The sequence below is a fragment of the Myotis yumanensis genome, unplaced genomic scaffold (genome assembly GCF_028538775.1).
Source record: "Myotis yumanensis isolate MYYU_CA2020_CCGP unplaced genomic scaffold, mMyoYum1.0.hap1 SCAF_2, whole genome shotgun sequence".
Lineage (NCBI taxonomy): Eukaryota > Metazoa > Chordata > Mammalia > Chiroptera > Vespertilionidae > Myotis > Myotis yumanensis.
In genome coordinates, this window is record NW_027223753.1 from 28,760,552 (window position 1) to 28,785,200 (window position 24,649).

The 24,649-nt window shown below is 49.9% G+C and overlaps 1 protein-coding gene across 2 annotated transcripts in view; it reads right to left on the reverse strand.

Annotated features, from left to right (window-relative positions):
- The window catches only part of ST3GAL3 (ST3 beta-galactoside alpha-2,3-sialyltransferase 3), a 175,381-nt gene that overhangs the window by 12,279 nt on the left and 138,453 nt on the right, over positions 1 to 24,649 (reverse strand). For both annotated transcript variants that reach the window (XM_070404942.1, XM_070404941.1), the window contains 4 exons: positions 14,410 to 14,504; positions 13,153 to 13,216; positions 12,186 to 12,281; positions 11,715 to 11,901 (listed from right to left, as the gene is read on the reverse strand). In XM_070404942.1, coding sequence (XP_070261043.1) covers positions 11,715 to 11,901; positions 12,186 to 12,281; positions 13,153 to 13,216; positions 14,410 to 14,504 — 442 coding nt within the window. The remainder of the gene's footprint in view (positions 1 to 11,714; positions 11,902 to 12,185; positions 12,282 to 13,152; positions 13,217 to 14,409; positions 14,505 to 24,649) is intronic.

Sequence of the window (24,649 nt, forward strand, 5' to 3'; positions counted from 1 at the left end):
GTAAATGTTTCAGAGCTAAGGATTAACCTGGATCAACCAATCTACAAATACCTGAGTGCTTGTTACATATAAGCCACTTACTTTTTGTACAAATATATGCTACTAGAGGCCCAGTGCACGAAATTTGTGCGTGTGTGTGTGTGTGGTCCCTCAGCCCAGGCTGCGCCCTCTCGCAGTCTGGGAGCCCTCAGGGGATGTCCGACTGATGGCTTAGCACTGCCACGGAGGCAGGAGAGGCTCCTGCCAGTGCCGCTGCACTCGCCAGTCATGAGCCTGGCTTCTGACCACCTGTGGGAGCACACTGACCACCAGGGGGTAGCTCCTGTGTTGAGCATCTGCCCCCTGGTGGTCAGTGCGAGTCATAGCAACCGGTTGTTCCGTCGTTCGATTTGCATATTAGCCTTTTATTATATAGGATAATATTGTAAACAATGAACAACCCTCAAAACATGGATTGCAATAATATAAAAAGAGACCTTTAAGAATGTCTTGTCCAGTCTTCTCCTAAAGAAACGAAGGCCCAATAGGCTTGTTTCATTAAGAAACCTATTTCCTATGAGGGAGCTAGCCACCATTTCCCCCCTAACAACTCAGACTGGAGTCCTCATTCTCCTTTGACCTTTCCCTTTCCCTTCGTCCCCAGGAACCAAGCAAATACCCATCTGTGGCTATGGCTTCTGGTGGACCCATCCCACACTGTACCCTTCCCACCATCATGCTCGCTGTCAGCCCACCTCTGCCTGCAGATCAGGCTGCCCCAGTAATTATTTTTGAACCCTGAGGTCCTAACTGCTAATTCTGTGTCCCTTGGCAAGTTCTTGACCCTTCCTAAGTCTCATTATCCTCATCTACAAAATGCAGGAAATAAGACTAGTTAATTTGTACCCCGCAGTGTGTGTGTGTGCTATGACAATTAGAAGTCAGGCACATAGTATGTTTGGCACTAAGTTAGCTCCTTAGCTTCTGCTATCATTGGTCCTCAAGATAAAGTCCAAGCTCACTGATGTGACTTTGGCTTGTAGGAACCTTCACTGTCTGTTCCTTGCCTACCCAGCCTCATCTCCAGCCCTCACTCCCACATCCATGTAGGCTCATCCTTAATATTTGTGCAGCCAGGGGCAAAATGACAAATATAAGTCCATGTATCACACGTCTACATTTTAGATTCTAAATATTTGAAAGTCACAAATCAAGGCATCAAACTGTTAAATGAAACATATTCTATCCTCCCTTGAAAAACGACCTGGAAGGCCAGGTTTGAATTCAGAATTCTGCCTCTAAGAGATCCGTGCTGGACCATGGTGGTGTATGGAGAGCGAGGCCCAGCCTGCCTCCCTTCTGTTCCCCCTCTTGGTCCCAGCCCACACATGACAAGTATTGTGCATGTGTGTGTGGACTGCCCAGCCTGCACATCCAAGTGCTACTCACAGCCTCTGCAAACAGCCTTCCTTGGGCTGAGGGAGATGCATTCTGCCCTCAGGAGGATGGAAATGAACTTGGTACTGGCTGTGAGGGCAAGAAATTCTGAGGTCTCTAGAACCTGGTAATAGTCTAGCAAGGGAGGGCGGGCCTGGAGTGGCCATTTCCCTGTTGACCCTGCACATTCCTCTTCACTCCATGGCAGAGAGTGTGGTGGAGAGCCAGGCGCCCTCATTGCCCAGGTCTAAGGGCAGCACTGCAGCCATGCTACACAGCAGTTATACTCAATTATTTCTAATTCACTAAATCTACCACTTATTGCCAAAGCTGTTCTCTGTGCCTGAAACTTCATCATCATCTGGCCAACCACTACAAGAAACTGGGGCAAGCAGCCTGATAGGGATCAGGGCTTACATAAGTGTCCTGGAGCCCAAAAGTGGGTGCCTGCACCTCTGGAGCGGGGTGGCATGTGCTACTCTGTGCCAGGTGCTGCTGATCTCATTTCCACGCTCACCCCTGGGCCCTGTGGCTGGGCATTCCGCCCAGTGGGCAGGCAGCGCTTGCCTTGCTGAATCTCACGTCTCTGAAGGTGATCGTCATCTGCAGATGAGCACCGTCTCGTGCACGATCGCACTCACTCCTTACCGTGTTGCAATGGGGAGCCACTCAGGGAAGCGTTTACTCTCCCCATTGTACAGCAGGAGAAAATGAACCTCAAAGATGTGGGCTGAGGCAGAGCAAGAGACTGGTGTCTGTTTTCAATACTGATTCCAGCCCCAGCCGGTTTGGCTCAGTGGATAGAGCGTCAGCCTGTGGACCAAAGGGTCCTGGGTTCCATTCTGGTCAAGGGCACATACCTCGGTTGCAGTCTCCTTCCCTGGTTGGGGTGCATGTAGGAAGCAACCAATCGATGTGTTTCTCTCCCATCAATATTTCTGTCTTTCCCTCTCTCTTCCACTCTCTCTAAAAACCAATGGGAAAAATATCCTTGGGTGAGGATTAAAAAAAAAAATCAAAAATCTATAAGTAAAAATCAATAAAAACGTATTGAAAAAATACTGAGTCCAGTGCTGTTTCCCCACCTTTACCTGCACCCAAGGACAAGGGCCAGAATGGCAGTGATGGCTGCTCCCAGTGCCCACACTCTCTGTAGACCCCTGGACGCTGCTCTACAATACAGCAGACAGAACCATAATTTGCATAATAAACTCCTTAGGTTACATCTGGGTTTGGCCATTTACAAATAACACTATAATAAAAACCTTTGCGCCCTGGCCGGTTTGGCTCAGTGGATAGAGCATTGGCCTGCAGACACAGGGGTCCTGAGTTCAATTCCGGTCAAGGGCATATGCCTGGGTTGTGGGCTTGGTCCCCAGTGGGAGGCGTGCAGGAGGCAGCCAATCAATAATTCCCTCTCATCATTGACGTTTCTATTTCTCTCTTCCTTTCCCTTCCTCTCTGACATTAATAAAAGTATTTTAAAAAATCTTTGCATGCAGATTTTTCCTTCCTTTGGGTGATGGCTCTTGGTACCAAGTTATCATTTCCTTTCCAAAAAGCTTGACCCCATTTACACCCTGACCGGTAGCCTTTGAGCGCATCTGTCACTGCACTCTTGCCAAGATCACGCATTACAATTTAAACACATTCTTTAAAGATGTGGTGGGTGATAAATGGCATCCTGTTGCCTTCACATGAATTTCTCTGGCTGTGAGGAAAGTTAAACATATTTCTGTTGTTCACTAGTTTTATTTACTTCTGTGTGATCTGTTCAGTCTCCTGCCCGTTATCTGCCAGGGTCCTAATGGTTTTCTTGTCAACGTTCCCAATAATAACCATGTCTGTCACATTTACTAGACTTTTAAGCATCTTGGTGGTATTCATTCTTTTTTGTTGTTGCTAATTTAGTTTATAGTTTCATGTATTTTTATATTTCATACACCTGATTTCTCCTAGCATTACTGTCCCTTACAAATTCTTTTCCCTCCAGGGATTCAATTTCTATTTTACTTTCTTCAAAATTTCCTTTGGTTGTATTTGTATGTCTTACTTTTTAGTCCATTTGGAATTTATTTTGATGTACACCATGAGGAGGGTCAAAACCTTTTCCAAAGCTATATTTGGAAAACGCAATGAACAAAAAGAGCCGGCTTGGGGCCGGTTTTGTGATGCTGACAGACAAGTTGAAAGAGGCAGAGTGCCAGGGACTGTTTAGTTTTCACTTCGTTATCAAGGACAATGATCTTGGAACCGCAGAAAGGAGATCAAACATGGCTAAGGGGAAAGAGATGCCTGGGAGAGGCAAAGCAGAGAGCAAAAGGACACAAGGAAGATTCTGAATCTAAAAGAATGATCTCCCAGGGCAACGAAAGAGCAGAGAGACCTCACCGAGAGGCAGAAGATTTGGGCTGGAATCTTAACTTTGCCAGGAGTTACTGCTTACTCTGGGCTCCAGTTTCCATGTTTACTTATTGATTTATATATGTCAACTATGGAGGTGATGGACTTACAGAGATAAACAGGACAGTTACTGCCCTCCAGGGTCTTGTAAGAGTTAACAGGTAAGTAAACCCTCAGGTATAATAGAGAGTAAGGACTGTTACAGAGAATCAGAGGAAGTGAGCATGCTTCCCAGATTTTGACCATGAGCTTTTAAGAGTCAACGACCATCCCTAGAACGAAGCACTGTACACAGTAAATGCGCACTGAATATTTGCTCACAAGTTGTTCCTTTGAAGCAGGGGTGGGGAACATCTGGCCCGCGGGCCGTATAGGCTGGTGAAATCACTTGGTCTGGCCCTGCCATGGCATTAGGGGTGAGTTAATGAAATGTTTGACCAAATACAGCAGGCTCATTTTTAAGCTGATGACTTTGCATGGCCTGTAAATGATGTTATAAATATCCAAATGCCCCTTGGCAGAAAAAAGTTTCCCCACCCTTGCTTTAAAGGAAGACAGAGACTGAGTCCACTGGATTTAGAACCAGAAGGTCACTGCTAGTGGAGAGGCTTGGAAGCTAGGCTGGAAAGGGTTGAGAAATAGAAGGAAAGAACATGGAAACATGGAGATGCATCATGGACAGGTGATGCCTCTCTCTAGAAACCTGAAAGAGAAGGGAAGGAGAGAGGGTGAACACAAGCTAAAGAGAAGGAGAGAGAGAGACTTGGACAGATTTATAGATGTGAGAGGAGGATCCAGTAGACAGGTGACAAAAGAGATAAACAAGATAAGACAGCTCCGGAGAAGGTGGGAGGAGAGGCACCCAGAGCACAGGAGACCACTGGCTTTGAACGGGGGAGGCAGAGAAAGGATGGTGGAGGAGGTACGTAGGGGTGGTTGGGGATGCAGGTAAGTTTGTGGATTGAAGGCTGGGAAGTTGAGGTCTTGACTGGTGATGACCTTTATTTTCTCTGCAGGCTCGATGTGAGATGTCTGCTTAAAATAGGGATGGAGGTATAGCAGAACTGAAGATGGTGAGAGTAGGTTCTGAGAACTACCAGGGACAGGACACAGGAGTGGTTGCAGCAGCAAGATGCTAGTGAGGTAATACCAGCAAGCGCTGCCATCTCAGCTATAGTTTCTCCCTCCATGGTAACTCCCTGGTACTGGAATGGCTGGACGAGAAGTGATACGAAGAGAAAGTGGTCAAGTGAGAAAGACAGTATTGGAAGCATGGGGCTCCACGTGATTATGGTGATAGACCTGGACTTGCTGAATGACTGAATCAATGAATAAATGAGAGGTGTTATAGTGCGGTGGTTAAAGTGGGACAGCTTTAGTCCACAACGCTGCTCTAGCACGAGGCCATGGCAGGTAGGAGCCAATCAATGGAGGATTCTAAGCAGGAGGGTGATGTGATCAGATGGATTTCTTAGGAAGAGCCCTGGGACTGTCAGAGCTGAGTCTGAATTTAGCTCTATCACTCAACTAGTTTTGTGCTCTTGAGCATGTAACTCATCCTCTCTGTGCATCAGTTTCCTAACACCCACAAATGGGGATAATAACAGTATCCATCTAATAAGATCACTATGAGAATGGGATGAAGGAATTCAAAGGGTAGTAAACTGAAGAGTTTAATAAATGACAGCTATGAGGATGATGGACAGAGGAGGAAGAGGATGAGGAGGATGAAGAGGAGGGAGAGAGACAGGAAGAGGAGGAAGAGGAGATGACTGCTGATGATTATGAAATAGAGTAACCAAGAGGTCATAGATGAGAGTGACGAAGAGGAGCAGAGGGTGGTACTGACATGAGCCCAATTCCCGATCATTTTTTAAAAAAAAATATTTTATTGATTTTTTACAGAGAGGAAGGGAGAGGGATAGGGAGTTAGAAACATTGATGAGCAAGAAACATTGATGAGCTGCCTCCTGTACACCCCCTACTGGGGATGTGCCCGCAGCCAAGGTACATGCTCTTGACCGGAATCGAACCTGGGACCCTTCAGTCTGCAGGCTGACGCTCTATCCACTGAGCCAAACTGGTTAGGGCTCCTAAGCATTTTTTATCTAAGGGTGAAGGAGCAATGGTTAGGGTGTGGTAACGGGGAATAAAGATGGGGATAAGAGGTACGCATAAAGAGCAGTATCCACTGGAGGCGGCTGCAAAGGAAATGGAATCCCAGGAGAGCTTGTCTCAGAGGTTTGGGAAGGAGACTGTGGTGGGTGGAGACCATGGATGCTGGTCCCCCAGCAGAACCCTCATCAAGCAGTAGAGGCTGTGGTGTGTCCCAGCCTCATCACCCTTTTCACGTGCCCTGCACTGAGTGCCCCTAAGCCAGGGTCCTCAAACGACGGCCCGCGGGCCACATGCAAATACAAATATTGTACTTGTTCCCGTTTTGTTTTTTTACTTCAAAATAAGATATGTGCAGTGTGCATAGGAATTTGTTTTTTTTTTTTTTTTTAATATATTTTATTGATTCTCTACAGAGAGAAAGGGAGAGAGACAGAGAGTCAGAAACATCGATGAGAGAGAAACATCGATCAGCCGCCTCCTGCACATCCCCACTGGGGATGTGCCCCCAACCCAGGTACATGCCCTTGACCGGAATCGAACCTGGGACCCCTCAGTCCGCAGGCCGACGCTCCATCCACTGAGCCAAACCGGTTTCGGCAGGAATTTGTTCATAGTTTTTTTTTAAACTATAGTCCGGCCTTCCAACGGTCTGAGGGACAGTGAACTGGCCCCCTGTTTAAAAAGTTTGAGGACCCCTGCCCTAAGTGAGGGAGTGTGAATGCTGAGCTCCTTCTGGGCAGAGCCCATCCCAAGGCTCTGTATCCCTCTCAGGCTTGGGTCAGAATATACACGTAGGTGAAGATGGACATTCAATCCCCACCCTGGGCCTGGGCCAATAGGCCGCCTATTACGGGGACCTGGTGGCCCTCTCTGCCTGTAGATTTCCCAGACTGTTAGCACACCCTGCCTTTCCCAGGAGGTCCGAGTTTCTCCCTCCTCTAGGCCTGGCCTCTGACCTCTACTTTTAGGTCATTTCCCAGGTCAGGCTCTACAGCCTAGACCAGTGATGGCGAACCTATGACACGCGAACTCATTTTTTTGGTTGATTTTTCTTTGTTAAATGGCATTTAAATATATAAAATAAATATCAAAAATATAAATCTTTGTTTTACTATGGTTGCAAATATAAAAAAATTTCTTTATGTGACACGGCACCAGAGTTAAGTTAGGGTTTTTCAAAATGCTGACACACTGAGCTCAAAAGGTTCGCCATCACTGGCCTAGACAGACAAATGTTTCACTCCCTAGTGCAATAGGACTTTCCTAACAGCAACACCACCAATAACAAAGTAACAAATAGCATTAATACTTGCCACAGATAGCACTTTCTGTCTCAAGCACTGTGCTAGGTACTTTAAAAAAAAAAGTTTATTGATTTCAGAGAGGATGGGAGAGGGAGAGAAAGAAACATCAATGATGTGAGAGAATCATTCATTGGCTGCCTCCCACATACCCCACACTGGGGATTGATCCTGCAACCTGGGCATGTGCCCTGACTGGGACCAAACTGTGACTTCCTGGTTCATAGGTCGACACTCAACCACAGAGCCACGCCGGCAGGGCTGTGCTAGGTACTTCTATCTTTCACCTGGTTTAATTTTTAAAACTCTGAACGATGGGCAGTACCACTCATATTTCACAGACGGGACTAAATCTAAGGGGCCTAAGTCATTTGCCTAAGGTAACCCAGCTAAGTGACAATGTTCAAATTTCAAGCTAAGTCTATATAATTCCATAATTGCCTTTCCCTCTTAAACCATTTTGTCTCTCTCAAATTCAGGGGCTCAAGACTATCCAGAGGCCAACCCCAACCCTCATCCCCTCCCCTCTCCCTGCTGGGCTGGAACCACTCCCATACCAACCCAGCCCAGGTCTCTAACCACCCTGAACTGATCACCAGCCAGAGGCCCCTCAGCAGTGAGGTCAGTCTCCCAGTTCAGGAATGAGGACGAGGAGGGAAATGGAGGAAGAGGAGACAGCCAAGGGGATTGGGAAGGCAGCTCCCGGGGGGCCTCTGAAGCCCAGGCATCCTGGGAAGGGTGGTGGGGGAGCAGAGGTTGGAGGAATGGAGCCTGACTGACTGCATGGCAAGCCCTGCCTCTCACGTGTCCTGTTCTCTACAGGCCTTGGGACGTAAAGGGGGAGGGAGTCTCTAGCCTTCATCAAACATCAGGAGGAGGATGCACAGGCCACAGCACCCCCCACACTGCATTATATCTCTAGTTTCAGGACTGTCTCTCCTCTCAGACTGTAAGTGACTATGGGTCAAAGACCGTGTTTAATTCATCTTTGTGTCTTCCTAGAGAGCAGCTCAATGATACCTGGTCAACCAGTGAGTGTGTGCAAGATGGAGCCAGGTGTACTTCGGAGAATTTCACAAGAGCTGGAGGCTGCCCCCTCTCACCATGGACTTACATATACCTACACCTTCAAATACCTACACCCTCCCTGCCAACCTCAGCTTCCCCCGTCAAAAGTCCACTGGTGCTCTGAGTACACATGACCTACTGGGAACTCCTCCCCCTGCTTGCTGGCTTGTTCAGGCTCCTGGGATCTGGGAGATAAAAGGCCCTGGGTATGCCCTAACCGGTTTGGCTCAGTGGATAGAGCGTCGGCCTGCGGCCTGAAGGGTCCCAGGTTCGATTCCAGTCAAGGGCATGTACCTTGGTTGCGGGCACATCCCCAGTAAGGGGTGTGCAGGAGGCAGCTGATCAATGTTTCTCTCTCATCGATGTTTCTAACTCTCTATCCCTCTCCCTTCCTCTCTGTAAAAAATCAATAAAAATAAATAAATTAAATAAATAAATAAAAGGCCCTGGGTAACTTATTTGTGGCGTTTTCAGTGCTACTGTTCAGTGAACAGGGAACCAAATGACCACAAATAGTGACGAGTAGAGGTCCCATATGGATGAAGTAAGTATGGCCAGTCCTAACACAGGCTGTTTTGTGGGTTTAGTCTTCAGGACTCCTGGGTACCAGAAAAATTATACACAACGAGCAACTGCTCACATAGCAAGCGGCAGGTAGCAGCCATGACTGAGGCCTAATACCTGTTCTCGCCCTGCCCAGCCTGGCCTTGGCTCCTGAACACAGAGCTGCCTCCTGCCAGAATTCTGCAGGTGAGGCTCCAGACAGGTGTAGAGAGCTCTCCGGTGGCTGCAGGAGCAGGACAAGCCTGTGGCTGGGCACCAGATGGGAGGGGCCTGGGGAAGCAGCCTCTCCCAGGTTTACGTGGGGCTTGGAGCCCGGAGAAGTGAAGAGCAGGGAGGTCCTCGGAAGGCCTTAGCCCCGGGCTTGGGGCGGGAAAGGGTCCGAAGAAGAGGCTTCCTGCGTAGCCAGGAGGGCCGAGGCAGGTCCGCTCTAGTGCTGGGACTGATGAGGCCCTGGGCATCATTGGCTTCCCTCTGCCAGCTCATCTCAAGACCCACATTATCGTTGACATTAGAGCCTGGGAAAACTCACGGAACTTCAGAGGGTCCCTCCTGCCTCTTCTCTCTCCTTCCCACTCACCCCACCAAGCCTGCAAGGAGTTCTCACTGACACAAGTCCGGCCCCAGATCCCTGGGCATGGCCTGCACAGGACAGGGCACAGACATCAGCACGGGTGAGCGTGTGCCTGCGCACAGCCACACGTCTTCATCCCAACTGCTCCAGTGCCTTTGATGGTCCTGCCGCCGAGGCCAGGCTAGGCGCGAGCTCCTCAGAGTCTTCCTGGGAAAAGTGAGCCCTGCCACCGGCCCCTGAGGGCCTGAGTACAGTGAGTTTCCTGACTCTAGTTGGCTTCCCTCCTTTTCTTCTTTCTTTCCTCACTCCCTTGGATGAATTTTAAGAAAGTTGAATTAACTGATCTTGGAAGGAACATATGATAAACACCCACCTGGCTGGCCCTGGCCCACCTGCTGCCCGTCCTATCCTAGCAGGAGGCAAGACCTGGTATTTGAGCCAATTCCAGATCATTTATGGTGGCTGGGCACCGAGGGTAAAAAAAGCAAATGGGACCAGGGTCCTGCCCTCAGGGAGCTCCTCTGACAGGTGTCGATGGGCAGAGGAAAGGATGTGCCAAGAGGGGGTGGGCCGACGGTCAGAAGGCCAGAGTGAGAAAGCAGCCTCCAGGCTCCCTAGGGTTCCCCACAGCAGACCCAATTTGCTCCCATTTCTCCCTTAAGAGACCTACCCGTGAACCCAATTCTATTGCCTTCAGGACAACGAGAAGGGCTCTGAGGACACGAGGGTCCTAAAACCAGAGAAGTGCTCGCTCGGCCCCCTCTCCACCTGGTTTGCGTGGCAGTGGGTGGGCCTGCTTGCAGCTAGGGCTGGCTGAAGCCAAACCCTTTCCTCCCCTTCGGGAGCCAAGCTGGACCAGCAGGGCCTGGCTGCCTCCTTCAGCCCGGCTCTGAGGTGGGTTCCCCTTCCCCACTGTCCCACCTACCTGAATTTCTGGACCTGACTTCTGTCTTCTCCCTCGCTTGCTACCTACTTGACACTGCCTGTACTTGGCCTTGCCTGGAAAAGGGCTGTGGAGTTAAACCAAAGTGCACTGAAACCTCCATAGGCAGGTTAAGCTGTTCCCGCCGCCCAATTCTCCTCTAAACGTCCAGAAAGAATTAGTTTCTCACTGAAGGCAGAGGCCGTCTGTCACCATTCTCTCTGGTAGGAGGCATGGGTATCGGAAGACGAATGGGCTGAGCTCTGCAGTGCCCCTCCCCTGGGGTGGCTGGTGACAGCTGGTTGAGGGGAGAGGGGGAATGGGCCTGCACAAGTTGGCAGGTGTCCCTATAGGCCCAGAGCTGAGATATAGAGGACTCAGGAGGGGACTCGGTGTGTGGTCCACTAAGGAGCAGTCTGAGCCTACTTGGCCACATAAGCTCCCTGAAGAAACAGGCTCTGACCCTTGCCTGCCTGGAATATGACTATAGAATCTGATTATTCCCAGAGTGGAACCAGACTCAGTGGCAAGTTGGGAACTGAACTGCAGGTCAGTGGTGAAAGTACAAAGTAGAGAGAGACCATTATACATGAGTTTGGGAATTAGCACTCTCAAGTTGAGGGCTCTGCTGTCCCTGCATAATGGCCCCAGGGTCCAAATAGGCCTTCCTCCTTTGGCTGGGAATGAGGGTGGACCCATTTGACCAGAGTCAGAGAGACCTCACAGCGAGTAAGAGGGACTTGGGGAGGCAGCTATAAGGTCAGGGCAGGAGAATATGAAGATTAGGAGTAACGCTAGAGCTTATCACATAATAGCTTTCCTTACCAGAGGATCTAAAGCAGAGAAGGCCTGCAGGGGCTGTTGGGGAGGGACCTGGGAGCTGGGTTGGGGGTGTGGCTAGAGAAAGCTGAGAAAGGCCCTAGCAGCGGTTCTCAACCTGTGGGTCGCGACCATCAGAAAACACATATAGCATATCAGATATTTACCTTACGATTCATAACAGTAGCAGAATTACAGTTATGAAGTAGCAACGAAAATAATTTTATGGTTGGGGGTCACCACAACATGAGGAACTGTATTAAAGGGTCGCGGCATCAGGAAGGTTGAGAACCACTGCCCCACAGCCTGGGGTACCGAGAGGCAGGGAGCAGATACCAGGCATATCATCTCCAGAAGCCTGGGGCAGCCACCCTTGGTTGAGTCTGAATGTCTTTCAACTCTGGGTCATTAATGCTTCTTTTGAAAGGTTCCTCTTTGCTCTCTGCTGGGTTCGGAGGAAGGGACTGACCTGGAAGCTGGGCAAGGCCAGGGCAAGAAGAGCAGGGAAGGAGCTGGTGTACAGGGAGCTCACCACTCTCTCTTTGTAGACGATGTACTTCAACCACTTGAAGTCCTGCCACTTGAAGCCAGCGAGGACGAAGAGAGAATCGCGTTCATATTGCTCAGGTCGCTGCATGGCGCCCTCGGGGTAGGTGATGCGCAGTGTAGTCTTGCTGCCCACGTCCTTCTCAAAGCCTTTCACTGGTGCTGAGTTCAGTCTACAGAGAGCAGCCCCAGTCAGAGCCTTGGGCTCACTGCATGTGGTCTGTGGTCTATGTTTGGGGAAGCACTCCGACCCCAGAATACCCCAGGTTCAGAGAATGGGGAGCCCAAGTCACCGGGGGCCATCTAGCTTTCTGATCCAAAATCCTCCAACCCAGGACGCTTCTTCAGGCTTCTGCTGACCTCCAGCCCAACTGGCCAGACAATTCTCAATGGGCGCAGGCACCAGGGTCTGGGCCAGGACATGCAGGTGCCCGAGGCACTGCTTTGGGGAGTTTACCTGACCACAATGTCATAGTCATCAATTCGTGACCCCAGAGACTTGTTGGCAAGGACACCTCCGTTGCCTACGATGATGCAGCGGCGGCAGCTGAGGCTGAGGGAGAAAGGCAGAGACCTCTGGAGAGCTGTCCACCAGGTATCCTTCTCCCCTACCCTTTTGGCCCTTGACCCCATGCCCCTGACCAGGCACAGGCTGGGATAGAAGGAGAAAACGAATGGGCTTCTGGCAGTATTTCTGAGAAGAGGCCAGAACCGAACTGCAGGGAGCTGGGCCACCTGGAAACTCTCAGACAACCCTAGTCCCTGACACTTCTCCAGGAAAACATGGGTGTGGAAAGGGCTCGGACACTAATGCCGTGTAGGTGAGAAAGGAGGCTCCGGTAAGATGGCACTCTGGGTCAAAGATTACCCAAGAGTTAGTGGGGTTTAGGCAGCTTTCAGGAGAGGGAAGTGAGCTGAGCTTGAGGGCTAAGCCAGAAAAGCAAGGACAGAGAAAGGGACTGGAGGCTCCAGAACTTGGGGCTGGGCTTATATTCAATCCAGAAGCCCCCGTGCTCCCATAAAGCCACCAGGGAACCCTACTCACTTTTCTCTCCAGCCCCTGACCCTGGGGGTCCTTCTATCTGGGTTCTGATGGCTTCAGAGGTATTACTGCCTCCTGGGTGTAAGCCTTGGCCCTTTTAGCTGTACCTACCACCTAGCTCCGCAGTCCCAATGGCGGGCACATCCCAGCCCAGTGTCTTCGGTTTTTACCCTCAGACCTCTGCTGTCTGAGGAGTGAGATGTCTTGCCAAGTGCTTACAGCCCATGGGTGCAAGCCCAGCTAGACGGCTCCACTTCTCTGCTCCCCCACCCCAGCGTGTGTACTGTGTGTGCACATGTGGATACGTCGGAGAATCTGCTCATGTCCAGGAAAGGCCAGCTGGGCAGCTGAGGGGCAGGAGGCCGGGCAGTGAGTAGCTCACCTGTCCAAGGCAGGGGTCAGGCGGTACTCTTTGGTGACTGACAAGATGGCTTTGATTAGATTATCTGTGGAGAGAAGAGGGAGGCTAACGTTAGAGGATCACTTAAGTTCCCATGAAATGGTTTCCGGGTAGGGTGGAGGTGGAGGAGGGGAGAGGGAGCTCTGGGCACAGGCTGGCTGGGCTGCTGGCTTTCCTTTCTCCCTGAGAAAAGGAGAGGGCGCAGGAGAACAGGCAGACACACTCGGCTCTGCCTGGAGCCAGTCCCCAGCACCGGCATGCAGGTTCCTCCCCAGCCCTTCCCTGGCAGTCTCATTTGGCTTTGGGAGGCTCTGAAGTCAGGCCTGGGACTTGCCCAGGAAGGGCTGGGCTGGCTCAGTAGAGGGTTGAGGTATTCTTGGGTCCCCTGGCCACATGATATCTCCCATTTAATAGTTATCTTATTTAATTCTGACCACATCCTAGTACAATGGTACTCTTCTCTCCACTTAACTGATGAAGAAGCTAAAGCGCAGGCAGGTTAAGCAACTTGTCCAAGGTCATAGCTAGTAAAAGGGCAGCAGTGGGATCTGATCCTTCTGTGTCTGACCCTAAAGCTCATACTCCATCATGCCATGAAACAGAGCAGGAACCTGGCACAGAAATGGAACTGTTACTATCAGGATGGGAAAGTCTAAGTTAGGAGAGGACCGCACGAGTGCGGACCCCACGGCAATGGAAGCACAGTTCTGAGACTATAGGGGAAAGACGGGCTTTGGGCAGGACAGGAAAGGCCTGGGCAGGGACTAGGTGAAAAACATCGGGAGGGGTGATGGAGGAGCCCAGGGGCATTTGTGAGGGATGGCCTCCATTTTCTCTGGGATTTTCCATCTTATACCTAGTTCTCTAGCGCCAATATCTCTGGCACCACCTTTTCACAGCACCATGTTCTTCCCTCATCAGACCCCTTACTGTCCTTCACTCTGAATGTCTTCTCTCCACCAGCCTGAAGCTTCTGAAGGCAGGGACCCTATCTGTCGACTCCACTGTTGTATACCTAGCCCCGACAAAGTGCTGGGCTCTGAGTAAATATTCCATTAAAGAAGTAAGAAAAAAAGGCAGGAAGGGAAAGAGGAAGAGAATGTACAGCATTGTTCAGAGAAGGGGAGGGGGTGGACCCCCAGCACAGGCACTTCTGAGGATACAGCCCTGCCTGAAATGTAGGGAGACAGTCTGGAAGATGAGATGTCAACGTAGAATGGGTCAGGGTTCTCAACATACCTTGGCCTTTGATCCCAAAAGGCGGCACAAATTCTCGGATCCTTGCCCACTTGCGGAAAGAGTCATCCAGGAACATGGGTGCTGGCTTGGAGAACCTGGAATACAACAGGGCTGTTGAGGATTCCCAAATGCAACAGGCTGGAGTGCTGGCTGGCTCTTCTGTACATGTGTCTTGCCAATGGCTCTGCTGGAAGCCACCATTCACACCTCAGCATACCCTTCCTACCCCCGCCTGCTCACTGGGTAGCTGCTGTGTGGGTCTGACAGATCGTGTTCAGCAGAGCCTGAGTCTAAAGGAGCAGGTCCGGCCAGTCCGACGTGGCCAGCTACAGGAGTGGAGAGCCCAGACCCCTCATCAGGGATCAGCATTTCTGAGCTGGAAGCTCCCTGGCAGGTTGTCCAGGCATGCCCCTCATCAAACAGTCACTGCTGCCCACACTGTTCCTGCGATCTGGGAACACAGAGAGGAGGCACTGTCCCATGGAGCAGGAAAAGAACCCAAAACAGCCAGTGCAGGGAGACAGAACCCTGGAGAGAATCCTGAGAGGTGGGCCACCCAGGGTGCGGAGGAAGGGGAGCTCATGACGAGTGGGCAGAGCTGGTGCACAGCCACAGGAGGCAGAGATTTGGAAGAGAAGAGAAAAACGGCAGGACCCGGAGGCTGGGAGGCTGCAGACAAGCAGGAGCCTGAGCACATTTGCTGGCAGAGAGAAGGACAGCGGGAACACAAAGCTCCTCGGGAGGCGAGGGACTGTCACGGAGCTTACGGAGAGGGGTGACTTGGCCTGGAGGGAAGATGGGAGGGAAGAGAACGGAGGAAGGGGGAAGTGATGCTGAGTTGAGGGGAAGGGAAAAGGCGAGTTTCCCCTTTCCTGGGAAAGCAGAGAGTGGGCAGGCAGGGTGCAGGCCGGGAGGACGAGATGGCCACACAGGATGCGGAGGGAGCGAGGGCAGAGTGCGAAGGCACAGGAGGAACAAGCTCCTCAGAGATGCGTGGACAGCTCGGCTTCACATGGAGCCCAGCACCCCGGCGGCGAGGCCTTTCTCAGGGCACCCAGCAGCCTGGAAGGTGGCCGGCGTCTGGGCATCTACTATGTGCCGAGTCTCGTTGGGGGGGCGGGCTGAGGGCCTCCCTGGCCAAGAGTGAATGTGTGGAGGCCTAGGCCTTGGTGGCTCTGTCTCTTTGTTTCCGGTTCAACTGAATCAGCCACTGAAAAACTGAAGACTGGAGAAGAGGCCCGGCCCTGTAAGCTCAGAAGCTGGAACTTACCCTCCCAAGTTCTCTAACTCAAGTTCGCATTTCCTATTCCCACCATCACTAACACCAGGATAATCTCCACGCCCAGGGGAAATTCTATCAGCACCGCTTGGACGTCTAATATTAGAGATTTTGAAGTGAATCTGAAAGAGGCAGAAAACTTTCACTCCTGCTCCGTCTCGCCGCTGGGAAGACGTGGTCACACTTGATAGCATGGACAGCCCACCCCGCGCCGCAGCTTTCCTTTGCACTTCTGAGTTAGCACACTCCCCTCTGTGCCAAGGGTCACGCGTGTTTCTCACACCTAGCCTATAAAACCTGAAGGATGGATAGATCTGATGCTACACTAGAGGCACGGAGGATCCTGGCCAGAGTCCATGAGTAAGAGCAAAGGAAACAAGGTCCCTGGAAAAGCCTACAGCAAGAACCTCTCCTTCTGTGTTGGAGCTCAGCTGACAAAAGTTTTACAAAGTTTCTCAGTCAGGCTTGGACAGGATTTTATCTGCTTCCAATATGTACTGGATGTCATGTGCTAATGAAATCTCCTAAGATCTAGCCAATTTTTTTCATCTCCCTTCCCTCTTTTTCAGCTGATAAGAAAGTTCATGATGCTAATTTTCACTTAAAAAAAAAAAATAACACCTTTAAAAAAAAAAGATTTTTTTTATTGTTTAAAGTATTACAGATAGTACATATGTCTCCTTTCCCCCCCCATTGACCTCCCCCCCTCCTGCCTACCCCCTCCCATGCCCTCACCCCGCCCCCCAGTGTCTTGTGTCCATTGGTTATGCTTATATGCCTGCATACAAGTCCTTCAGGTTGATCTCTTACCTCTCCCACCCAACACTCCCCAGCCTTCCCATTGTAGTTTGACAAATTGATTTTTAGAGAGAGGAAGGAAGAGAGAAAGAAACATCCACTGGCTGCCTCCTGCACGCCCCCTACTGGGGGATCAAGCAGGCAATCAGGGCATGTGCCCTGACCTGGAATCGAACCTTTTGGTGCACAGGATGACTGCCACCTAACCAACCGAGCCACACCAGCCAGGGCTAAAATCCCCTCATTTTTAATGTCACTTACATGGTAATTTTGGAGAAATATACAGATAGGTGCACGCACACACAAACTTAATGAAAAATATCCACAATTCTACAATACAGAGACAATTAACTTTTTGGTATACATCTGCACTGATTTTCCTTTTCCCATATATTTTTTTTAATATATATTTTATTGATTTTTTACAGAGAGGAAGGGAGAGAGATAGAGTGCTAGAAACATCGATCAGCTGCCTCCTGCACACCTCCTACTGGGGATGTGCCTGCAACCAAGGTACATGCCCTTGACTGGAATCGAACCTGGGACCTTTCAGTCTGCAGGCCGACGCTCTATCCACTGAGCCAAACCGGTTACGGCCCGTATTGTTTTTTAAAAAGCTCTGTAGATTATTATTATTATTTTTTTACTTTATAATATCATAAAAACACTGCTACGCAAATGGACACAACTTTCTCCTAATTCACAATAGGCCAAATAACCATAAGTTGCTGGTAATCTGTCACAAATCAACCCTCCAAAAATCAAAGGTACAAGGATAAACCTTTCCCTGTCTCTTTGCATGGAAAATCCCTTCTTTAAGTCCAAATGCTACGTCCTCGGGACAGTCTTGCCTGACTCCCGCAGAGAGGCCTGTACTCTCCCTCTAGTGTTTCCACTCCGTTTTGTTCAGCCCCCATGGGGTGGCTCAGAGCCTGCAGAGCCTTGGAAGCGGAGCCTGGCAGTAAACAACAGGAAATGGGGTGGGGTGATGGTAGAGGTGGCGTATGTGTGTGTGTTTGTGTTAATTCTGCAGGTGGCCTGGGCAGAGCCTCACGCTGCACCTGGAATAGAATCCAGGGGCTTCTGTCCAGGCTAGGGTGCCAGTTTGGGAGCCTGGTGAGGGCGGAGGTGGCCCCTGAGGTGCAGAATGACTGGTCAGACTAGCGGGGTGTGGGATGCCTGACCTGCTGGCCCTGGCCTAGGGGGTAACAGGGCAGGGTGGGGCAGGCTCCAGTAGGCAGGCCCCAGCCCGCCAGCCCTGGGGAGAGCACCAGCACGAGAGGCAGCCCCAGGATTAGGTTTCAGGAGGGTGTGTGTGAGTGCGTGAGAAGGAACAGGGGAAGGAGAAGACGGAAGTAGCACTGGGACCTGCCTGTCTTTTCCCCTAGATCCTAGAGCATAGTAGTTTGGGGACTTGGAGCTTTAGAAAGGCATGTGCTGTGGGTGGGTCTAGCCCCGTGCCTCTCACAGCCAGGCTGGGATCCCAGGACCCAAGAGGCTGACCTGCCCATAGAACCTACAGACTCTGACCACTCACTTAGTGCCCAATGGTAAGGCTGAGGTGCTGTGTAGAAGGTGCTGTCTCCAGCTCTAGCTCATCGACCTAAACCATTCCCCAAGGCCCAGGACACCAGCCTGTACCCAGAGAGCAGCAGGAAAGCTGACTGGGTCTTAGTAGAGGTTGGGGACTAGTTGCGTGTGGGCACCAGCAGCCTCACAGTAAGGTCTTCATCCCACCAACTCAACTGAAAAAGGTGCCTCCAGATGTGGGTTTGCTGTATTAGGGCAACACAGCGCCAGCTCTCCATCTGTGCCTGTTTGCTTGAGTGGCCAGCCCTCTAGCCACCATGCTCTTCCTCTAGTGTCTCCACTATGTTTTATTCAGCCCCCATGAGGCGGCTCAGAGCCTGCAGAGCCTCTAGCCCTCTAGCCACTGTGCCTAGTAAGTGTGAGCAGCCCAAGACGCCCAAGAGACAAAGGGAAGGCAGAGCCCAGCAGTGGGTCCTGAGAACAGGGCCACAGCAATTAGCCTATTAGATTCAGCCATAGGCCTTGGTCCCTCCAAAAATGAGACTGTCATTCAATGGGGTAAAAGCCAAACCCCACAGATCCATCTTCCTAGAACCTGCTCTGGGAAGTGGCAGGTGGACAAAGCAGAGGGTCAGAGGTTTCTAGAATCTACCTTGGTCTTATTTGGGATCTTGCTACGGCAGCCCCACCATAAACAGCCCTGCACAGTAAGACCTTGGTGCATGTCCAAGCAAGCAAACAAGCAAGCAAAGTGAGCACTTTCTAAATGCTTTGTCAAGCTTAATGCCTTGCTGCCACTCCCCCCCGCCGACCACCTAAATGAATCGCATGGGACAGCAGGCGTCTGAGGAGAAAGGATGGTAGCTCTGGAGGGCAGGTGGGCATATGTCCAGGGGAAGCAGCCCAAAGGCAGAGGAGACAAACTGCAGGCATCACCCCAAGTACCATTCCAACCATGAGCACGAAGCTCCTGCCCCGTCCAAAACGACTTGCTTACTCAGTGCCAGGTCCCGTGCTGAGTGCTGGCTGGGGACCTAAAGGCCAATCAGCCGTGGACCTTCCCTTAAGGAGCTGATGGTAGACACAGGTAAACAAATAATCATAAAACGGCTGCACATCCTGTGTTCTGGAATAGGTAGGGATTCAAAGGCCTTACACAAACTTAGGGGTATAGGAGAATCTCGAAGGAGATGACAAGACAGACCTGAGCCTTGAAAGACAGGTAAATGTGAGCTGTGGATAATGTTGGGAAGGGTATTCAAGGACAAGGGTAGTGTAGGCGAAGGCACAATGGAGAAGAGAACCTTCTCATCAAGACAAGGAAAGAGACTGCTGAGGCTGGACAGAGTGAAGCAGCACCCGCCCAGGGCAGAGGAGCTTCTGCCAGGCACCCCCTCCCGGTGAATCTGCCCCCTAGTCCCACCCAGGCGGGTGGAGCAAAGTGTGAAGGAGTGAGTGGGCAAGTGCGTTCTGACTGGGTGTAAATCAAGCAGCAGAGGAGGCACAAACTCTGCACAGAGGGAAAAGCCAGGGCAGGGCGTGCCATCAGCGCTGTCGGGGTTGGCGTGGTGCCCTGAGACTGTGTCAGGACCAATTTCAAGCTGGATCAAGGCTGGTAACTTGGGGCACTCAGTTCATCCTCTTTCTTGTTGACACACTGCAGTGGATATCTGCATTTCTTTCCCCTTCTCTGTAAGTGCATCCCAGTTTTCATTCCATATGGTCCCAGTTGAGCTGACCCCACCACTACTACTGGGATGCGCATATGTCCCAGGCTAGCCAATCAAGATACTTCGGCCTTCGGAACCATAGCAATTGGCTCAACAATGGACACCTGACCCAAGCGGAACAAATCCAATTCTTCTCTGAGATTTACTATTTGGGCAATGGGGGATGTGGGAGTCTCTCTATTTTTCTGAGATAGTGAGCTGTACAGATCATGTAAGCCTAGAACAGGGCTTGTGCAAACTACAGTCCATAGGCCAGCTGCCTGTTTTTATAAATCAAGTCTTATTAAAGCACAGCCACACACATTCATTTTACCTATGGCTGCTTCATTTAATGCTACAACAGCAGAACTGAGTAGTTGTGACCTGCAAAGCTGAAAATACCTACTATCTGGACCGTTAGGGAAAAAATTTGCCACGCCTGGGCCTGAAACTGCTGAGGCCATCCTCTGTGAGTACACAGAGAAACCGCCTACACAACAGTGAAACCGGGAGAAAAGCAGAGCCAAGATATGGGGAGAAAGACACTGAGTCCTAGATTCAGATAGTTTAGCCCTGAACTTAACAGTTTTGTAAGGGTTTCTACCAACTGCTCCTGCTACTAGAGGACAACGTTTCACCTCCCAGTCCGGCACCTGTGGTGTGGCACCTCTCCTTCCTCAGACGCCCCCTTTTCTCTGCTCCCTTTCCCTAAGCTCTAGCCATATCCAACTACTAGAGATTCAGGACTCTGCCAGCTTCTTAACACTCCTTTACACTCGCTGTTCCCTTTGCCTGGAATTCTCCTCCCTTCTCATCCACATGCTGCGTTTCTGCCCATTCTTCAAAGGACTCCAGCATCTCTACAGGTAGGAGTCTTCCTGGGTCACAGGGGGCTGACTAAGCCCTCCTCAGGTCTCCACTCTTCTTCACGCACTCCGTCCTCACAGTGCTTGCCACACACTGATACACCCATCTGCTTCCACCCCTAGCACACAGCCAAGCACACAGCAGGTGCTCGGTAAATGCCAGTTGGCTGGAAGAGGGAGGAGCAGCTCAGGGTGACAGGCTCCATAGTGTGGCCAAATTTCTGCTCAACTGTGGAGGTCTGGGGGTCGGGGGCTGCCTTTGTGTGCCTCTTCACTTTGAATTCCCTGCTCAAAGGGCCAGGCTTCCAATGATATCTCTACTGTTTCAGAGCAAACCCCTTCCAGGTCAGAAATACTGCCAGCTGCTGCCCCACTGCCTGCTTAGGGACTGTGGCCCCATCTGTGTCCAGACAGGCTGGAGCCACATGCATAACATGTATGACAGGCAGGGAGGCCTGTGCTGAAGGAGGAATGGAGAGGCTGAGACAGAGGCCCTCGAGGGGGCAGTGCCTCGGCTCCCACTGACAGGGCTCCCACCGACTGCTGACAGCCTGTACCGAGTGTGGACAGAGGAGGAAGGGAAGGGGCCCAAACTTCCTAGTAAGGGGAGGGAAGGGAGGTGGAAGAGAGGACTATGAGCTGAGAAGATGCTGTGAGAGGCAAGTGCCCCTCCCCCACGGAGAGCCTGGATGATAGCTGGACTGTCGACAGAGGCTGTAGAACCCAAAGCCCAGGGGCACGGTCCCATCTGTCTCCAGTGCCCATCATTCATCTCTCTAATATGTGGTAAGCCCAGCTTATCCCTGGCACTGTGCTGGTTTTTTAAAATATGACAATAAACAGCTCTGAGTCCCTGCTTTCACAGATAATGGTCAAGGCAGCCAAATACAGAGGCAATTGTGAAATATATGATGTATGCCACAGTAACAATAATAACAACAGTAATTTATAGGTATTGAGCTCTTACTGTGTTCCAGACCAGTGATGGCGAACCTATGACACGCGAACTCATTTTTTGGGTTGATTTTTCTTTGTTAAATGGCATTTCAATATATAAAATAAATATGAAAAATATAAGTCTTTGTTTTACTATGGTTGCAAATATCAAAACATTTCTATATGTGACACGGCACCAGAGTTAAGTTAGGGTTTTTCAAAATGCTGACACGCCGAGCTCAAAAGGTTCGCCATCACTGTTCTAGATACTGTTCTAAGTGCTCTATGCACATTATCTTTTTTCACTCTCATAATATTCTCATGGATTGACACAATTTACATCCATATTTTTATTTATCCCATTGCTTTTGGGAATGTATTAAAATCACTGGCCCCTTAGGGAGCATATATCAGGGGCGGAGAGGTGACAGAACCAGAGTGAAGGGTGTTGAGGAGAAAGAGAAGTGAGAAAGTAAGCATTCAAGAGAGATCAGACAATTTCTAAAGAAACTGGTGGTGGAGGAAAGGAAGAAAATGGAATGGTAGCTGGAGACTGGAGTGGGAGAAGGGAGAATGGAGCATGTTTGTATTCCGGTGCGATGAAGACAAGCAGAGAAGGGGGAGGGGTACAAGAGACAGAGGTAACAGCAGAGTGAGGCTCCAAGGAGTGGCGGTGACGAGCCAGAATGTGAGTGGAGGGACACGGAAGGCAGGATGCCTTTTCCCTGGAACAAAGAGGGAGGATGTGGAGATGGCTACTCTGGTAGGTGTGTTTAGAGAAAGGAGGAACCTGAGAGGATGCTCACCAGATTGCCCCTTTTCTCTGGGAAATCTCTGGGGTTAGAGGTTGGAGTGTGAACTGTAGTAATTTATGAATGGCAAAGGTTTGCAACAGTCACCATGCTAAGTCAGCCAGGGACAAGGACTGCTGAGCAGTGATGAGTACTTGGCAGAGGCTGGACACCATGAAGCTATAGAGCAGCAGTTCTCAACCTGTGGGTCGCGACCCCTTTGGCGGTTAAAAGACCCTTTCACAGAGGTCGCTTAAGACCATCCTGCATATCAGATATTTACATTACAATTCATAACAATGCAAATGTTTGTATGTCTCTGTTAACAGTTCAGCAGCCCAGAAGCAAAAAAGGTGGCTGGATAGATTTCACTGGTGGGCACTGCTGTGCGAGATTAGTTGTAAGGACAGGAGTGTGATGGAGACTCGAAGAAATGGGAAGAATACCAATGGTGCACAGGACCATGTGTAGGGGTGGAGGTTCTGGCTCTGATGGTGAGGAAGGCAAGGCTGGGCTAATGTAGTTGATCAAGCAAAACCCAGGAGTCATTCTTTTTCTTTTTACCCATTAGCCCAGGATCATCACATTTTACAAAGAGGAACACCTATTTCACAAATAAACCAACGGGAGTCATTCTTGACTCATCTCTTTTTCTTGGCTGCCTTTCATCCAATTCATCAGCAAATCCTGTTAATCTCTAAATATATTTTAAATCCATCTACTTATCTCTATTTTCACTGCTACCACCCAGATCCAATTCATCACCTTTTTTCCCCTTAATTTTAAAAAATTTATTTGCGGGAAGTGAAAAGAGATTGATTTGTTGTTCCATTTATTTATGCATTCATTGGTTGATTCTTGGTCAGGGGATCGAACCCGCAACCTTGGTGTATCGGGATGGTGCTCTAACCAACTGAGCTACCTGGCAGGGCTCAAATAATAACTTCTTAACTATTGCAATGGTCAGTGGCCAGCTTCTACTCTTGCCCCTCAATCCATTATCTAGAAAGGTCAGAATGGTGCTCCTAAATCATCAACCATATTGTGCCATTCCTCTGCTTAAAACCTTCTCACTGCCCTCTGAATAAAACCAAACAACAGGTTACATGGCCTAATCCTTACCTACCTCTCACCTCATTTCAGGTCCTCTCCTGTATACCAGACTTCTGTCCAGTCCTTGAATACTACCAACTTTTTTTTTCTGCACCCAGACCTTTCCAGAACACCTCTGGATCTCTCCAAGGCTGGCTCTTTGTTTTCATTCAGATCTCTGTTCAAATGTCACCTCCTCTGAGCGGTCTTCTCTAGTTCCTGTGTTGAATGTGGGTTTCCTCCTCCTGTCAATATCACTCATTTTATTTCCTTCATCAACATTTAGCACTATTTAACATAATCTTGTTCATTTGCTTAGTCTCTGTGTACTAGGTTCTCTATGATAATATGGAGAATGTAAGTTCTATGTGAATAGGACCTGCCTAATTTGTTCATTGCCATATTCCTCAGGACCTAGAACTGTGCTGAACAAATACGTGCTAAGTGAGATTAGTCTATCTTATACCCAGTCTGCAAACTACCTGCATCTACTTACTTCCTCCTCCTTCCTTCTTGATAAAACTGAGAAACTGCCCATTTTTCTATCAAAGATCAATCTTTCCACACGTGCAATGCCTTCCTGTCTCAATCAGAGTAAAGCGTCAAGTCCTTACAATGGCCTATAAGGCCATCCATGAACCTGACACCCCACTCCCCGTTCCTTCTTTAATTTCATCTCCTACTACTCTCCCCTGCTCACTTTATCAGTCACCACACTCCTCCCTGCCTTCGGGTCTTTACTTGAACTGTTTCCTCTGCCTGGAATATTCTTTTCTTAAAAAATATATTTTTATTTATTTCAGAGAGGAAGGGGGAGGGAGAGAGAGATAGAAACATCAATGATGAGAGAGAATCATTGATCGGCTGCCTCCTGCATGACCCCCACCAGGGATCGAGCCCACGATCCACACATGTGCTCTGACTGGGAATCAAACCTTGACCTCCTGGTTCATAGGTCGACGCTCAACCACTGAGTCACGCAGTCTGTACTGAAATATTCTTCTTCCAGATAATCATTTGGCTTACTCACTCACCTCCTTCTAGTCTTTACTGAGACTTCACCTTTCCCAAGAGGTGAACTCTGATCATCCTATCTAACACTGCAACCTGCTCCAATCACCTTGCCATACTCTTTCTTTCCCTCTAAGTATTATCTTCCTCTAATTTACTAGACAATTTACTTATTAGTTGTTTATTGTGTGTGTTTACCTGTTAGAATATAAGCTTCATAAAGAAGGA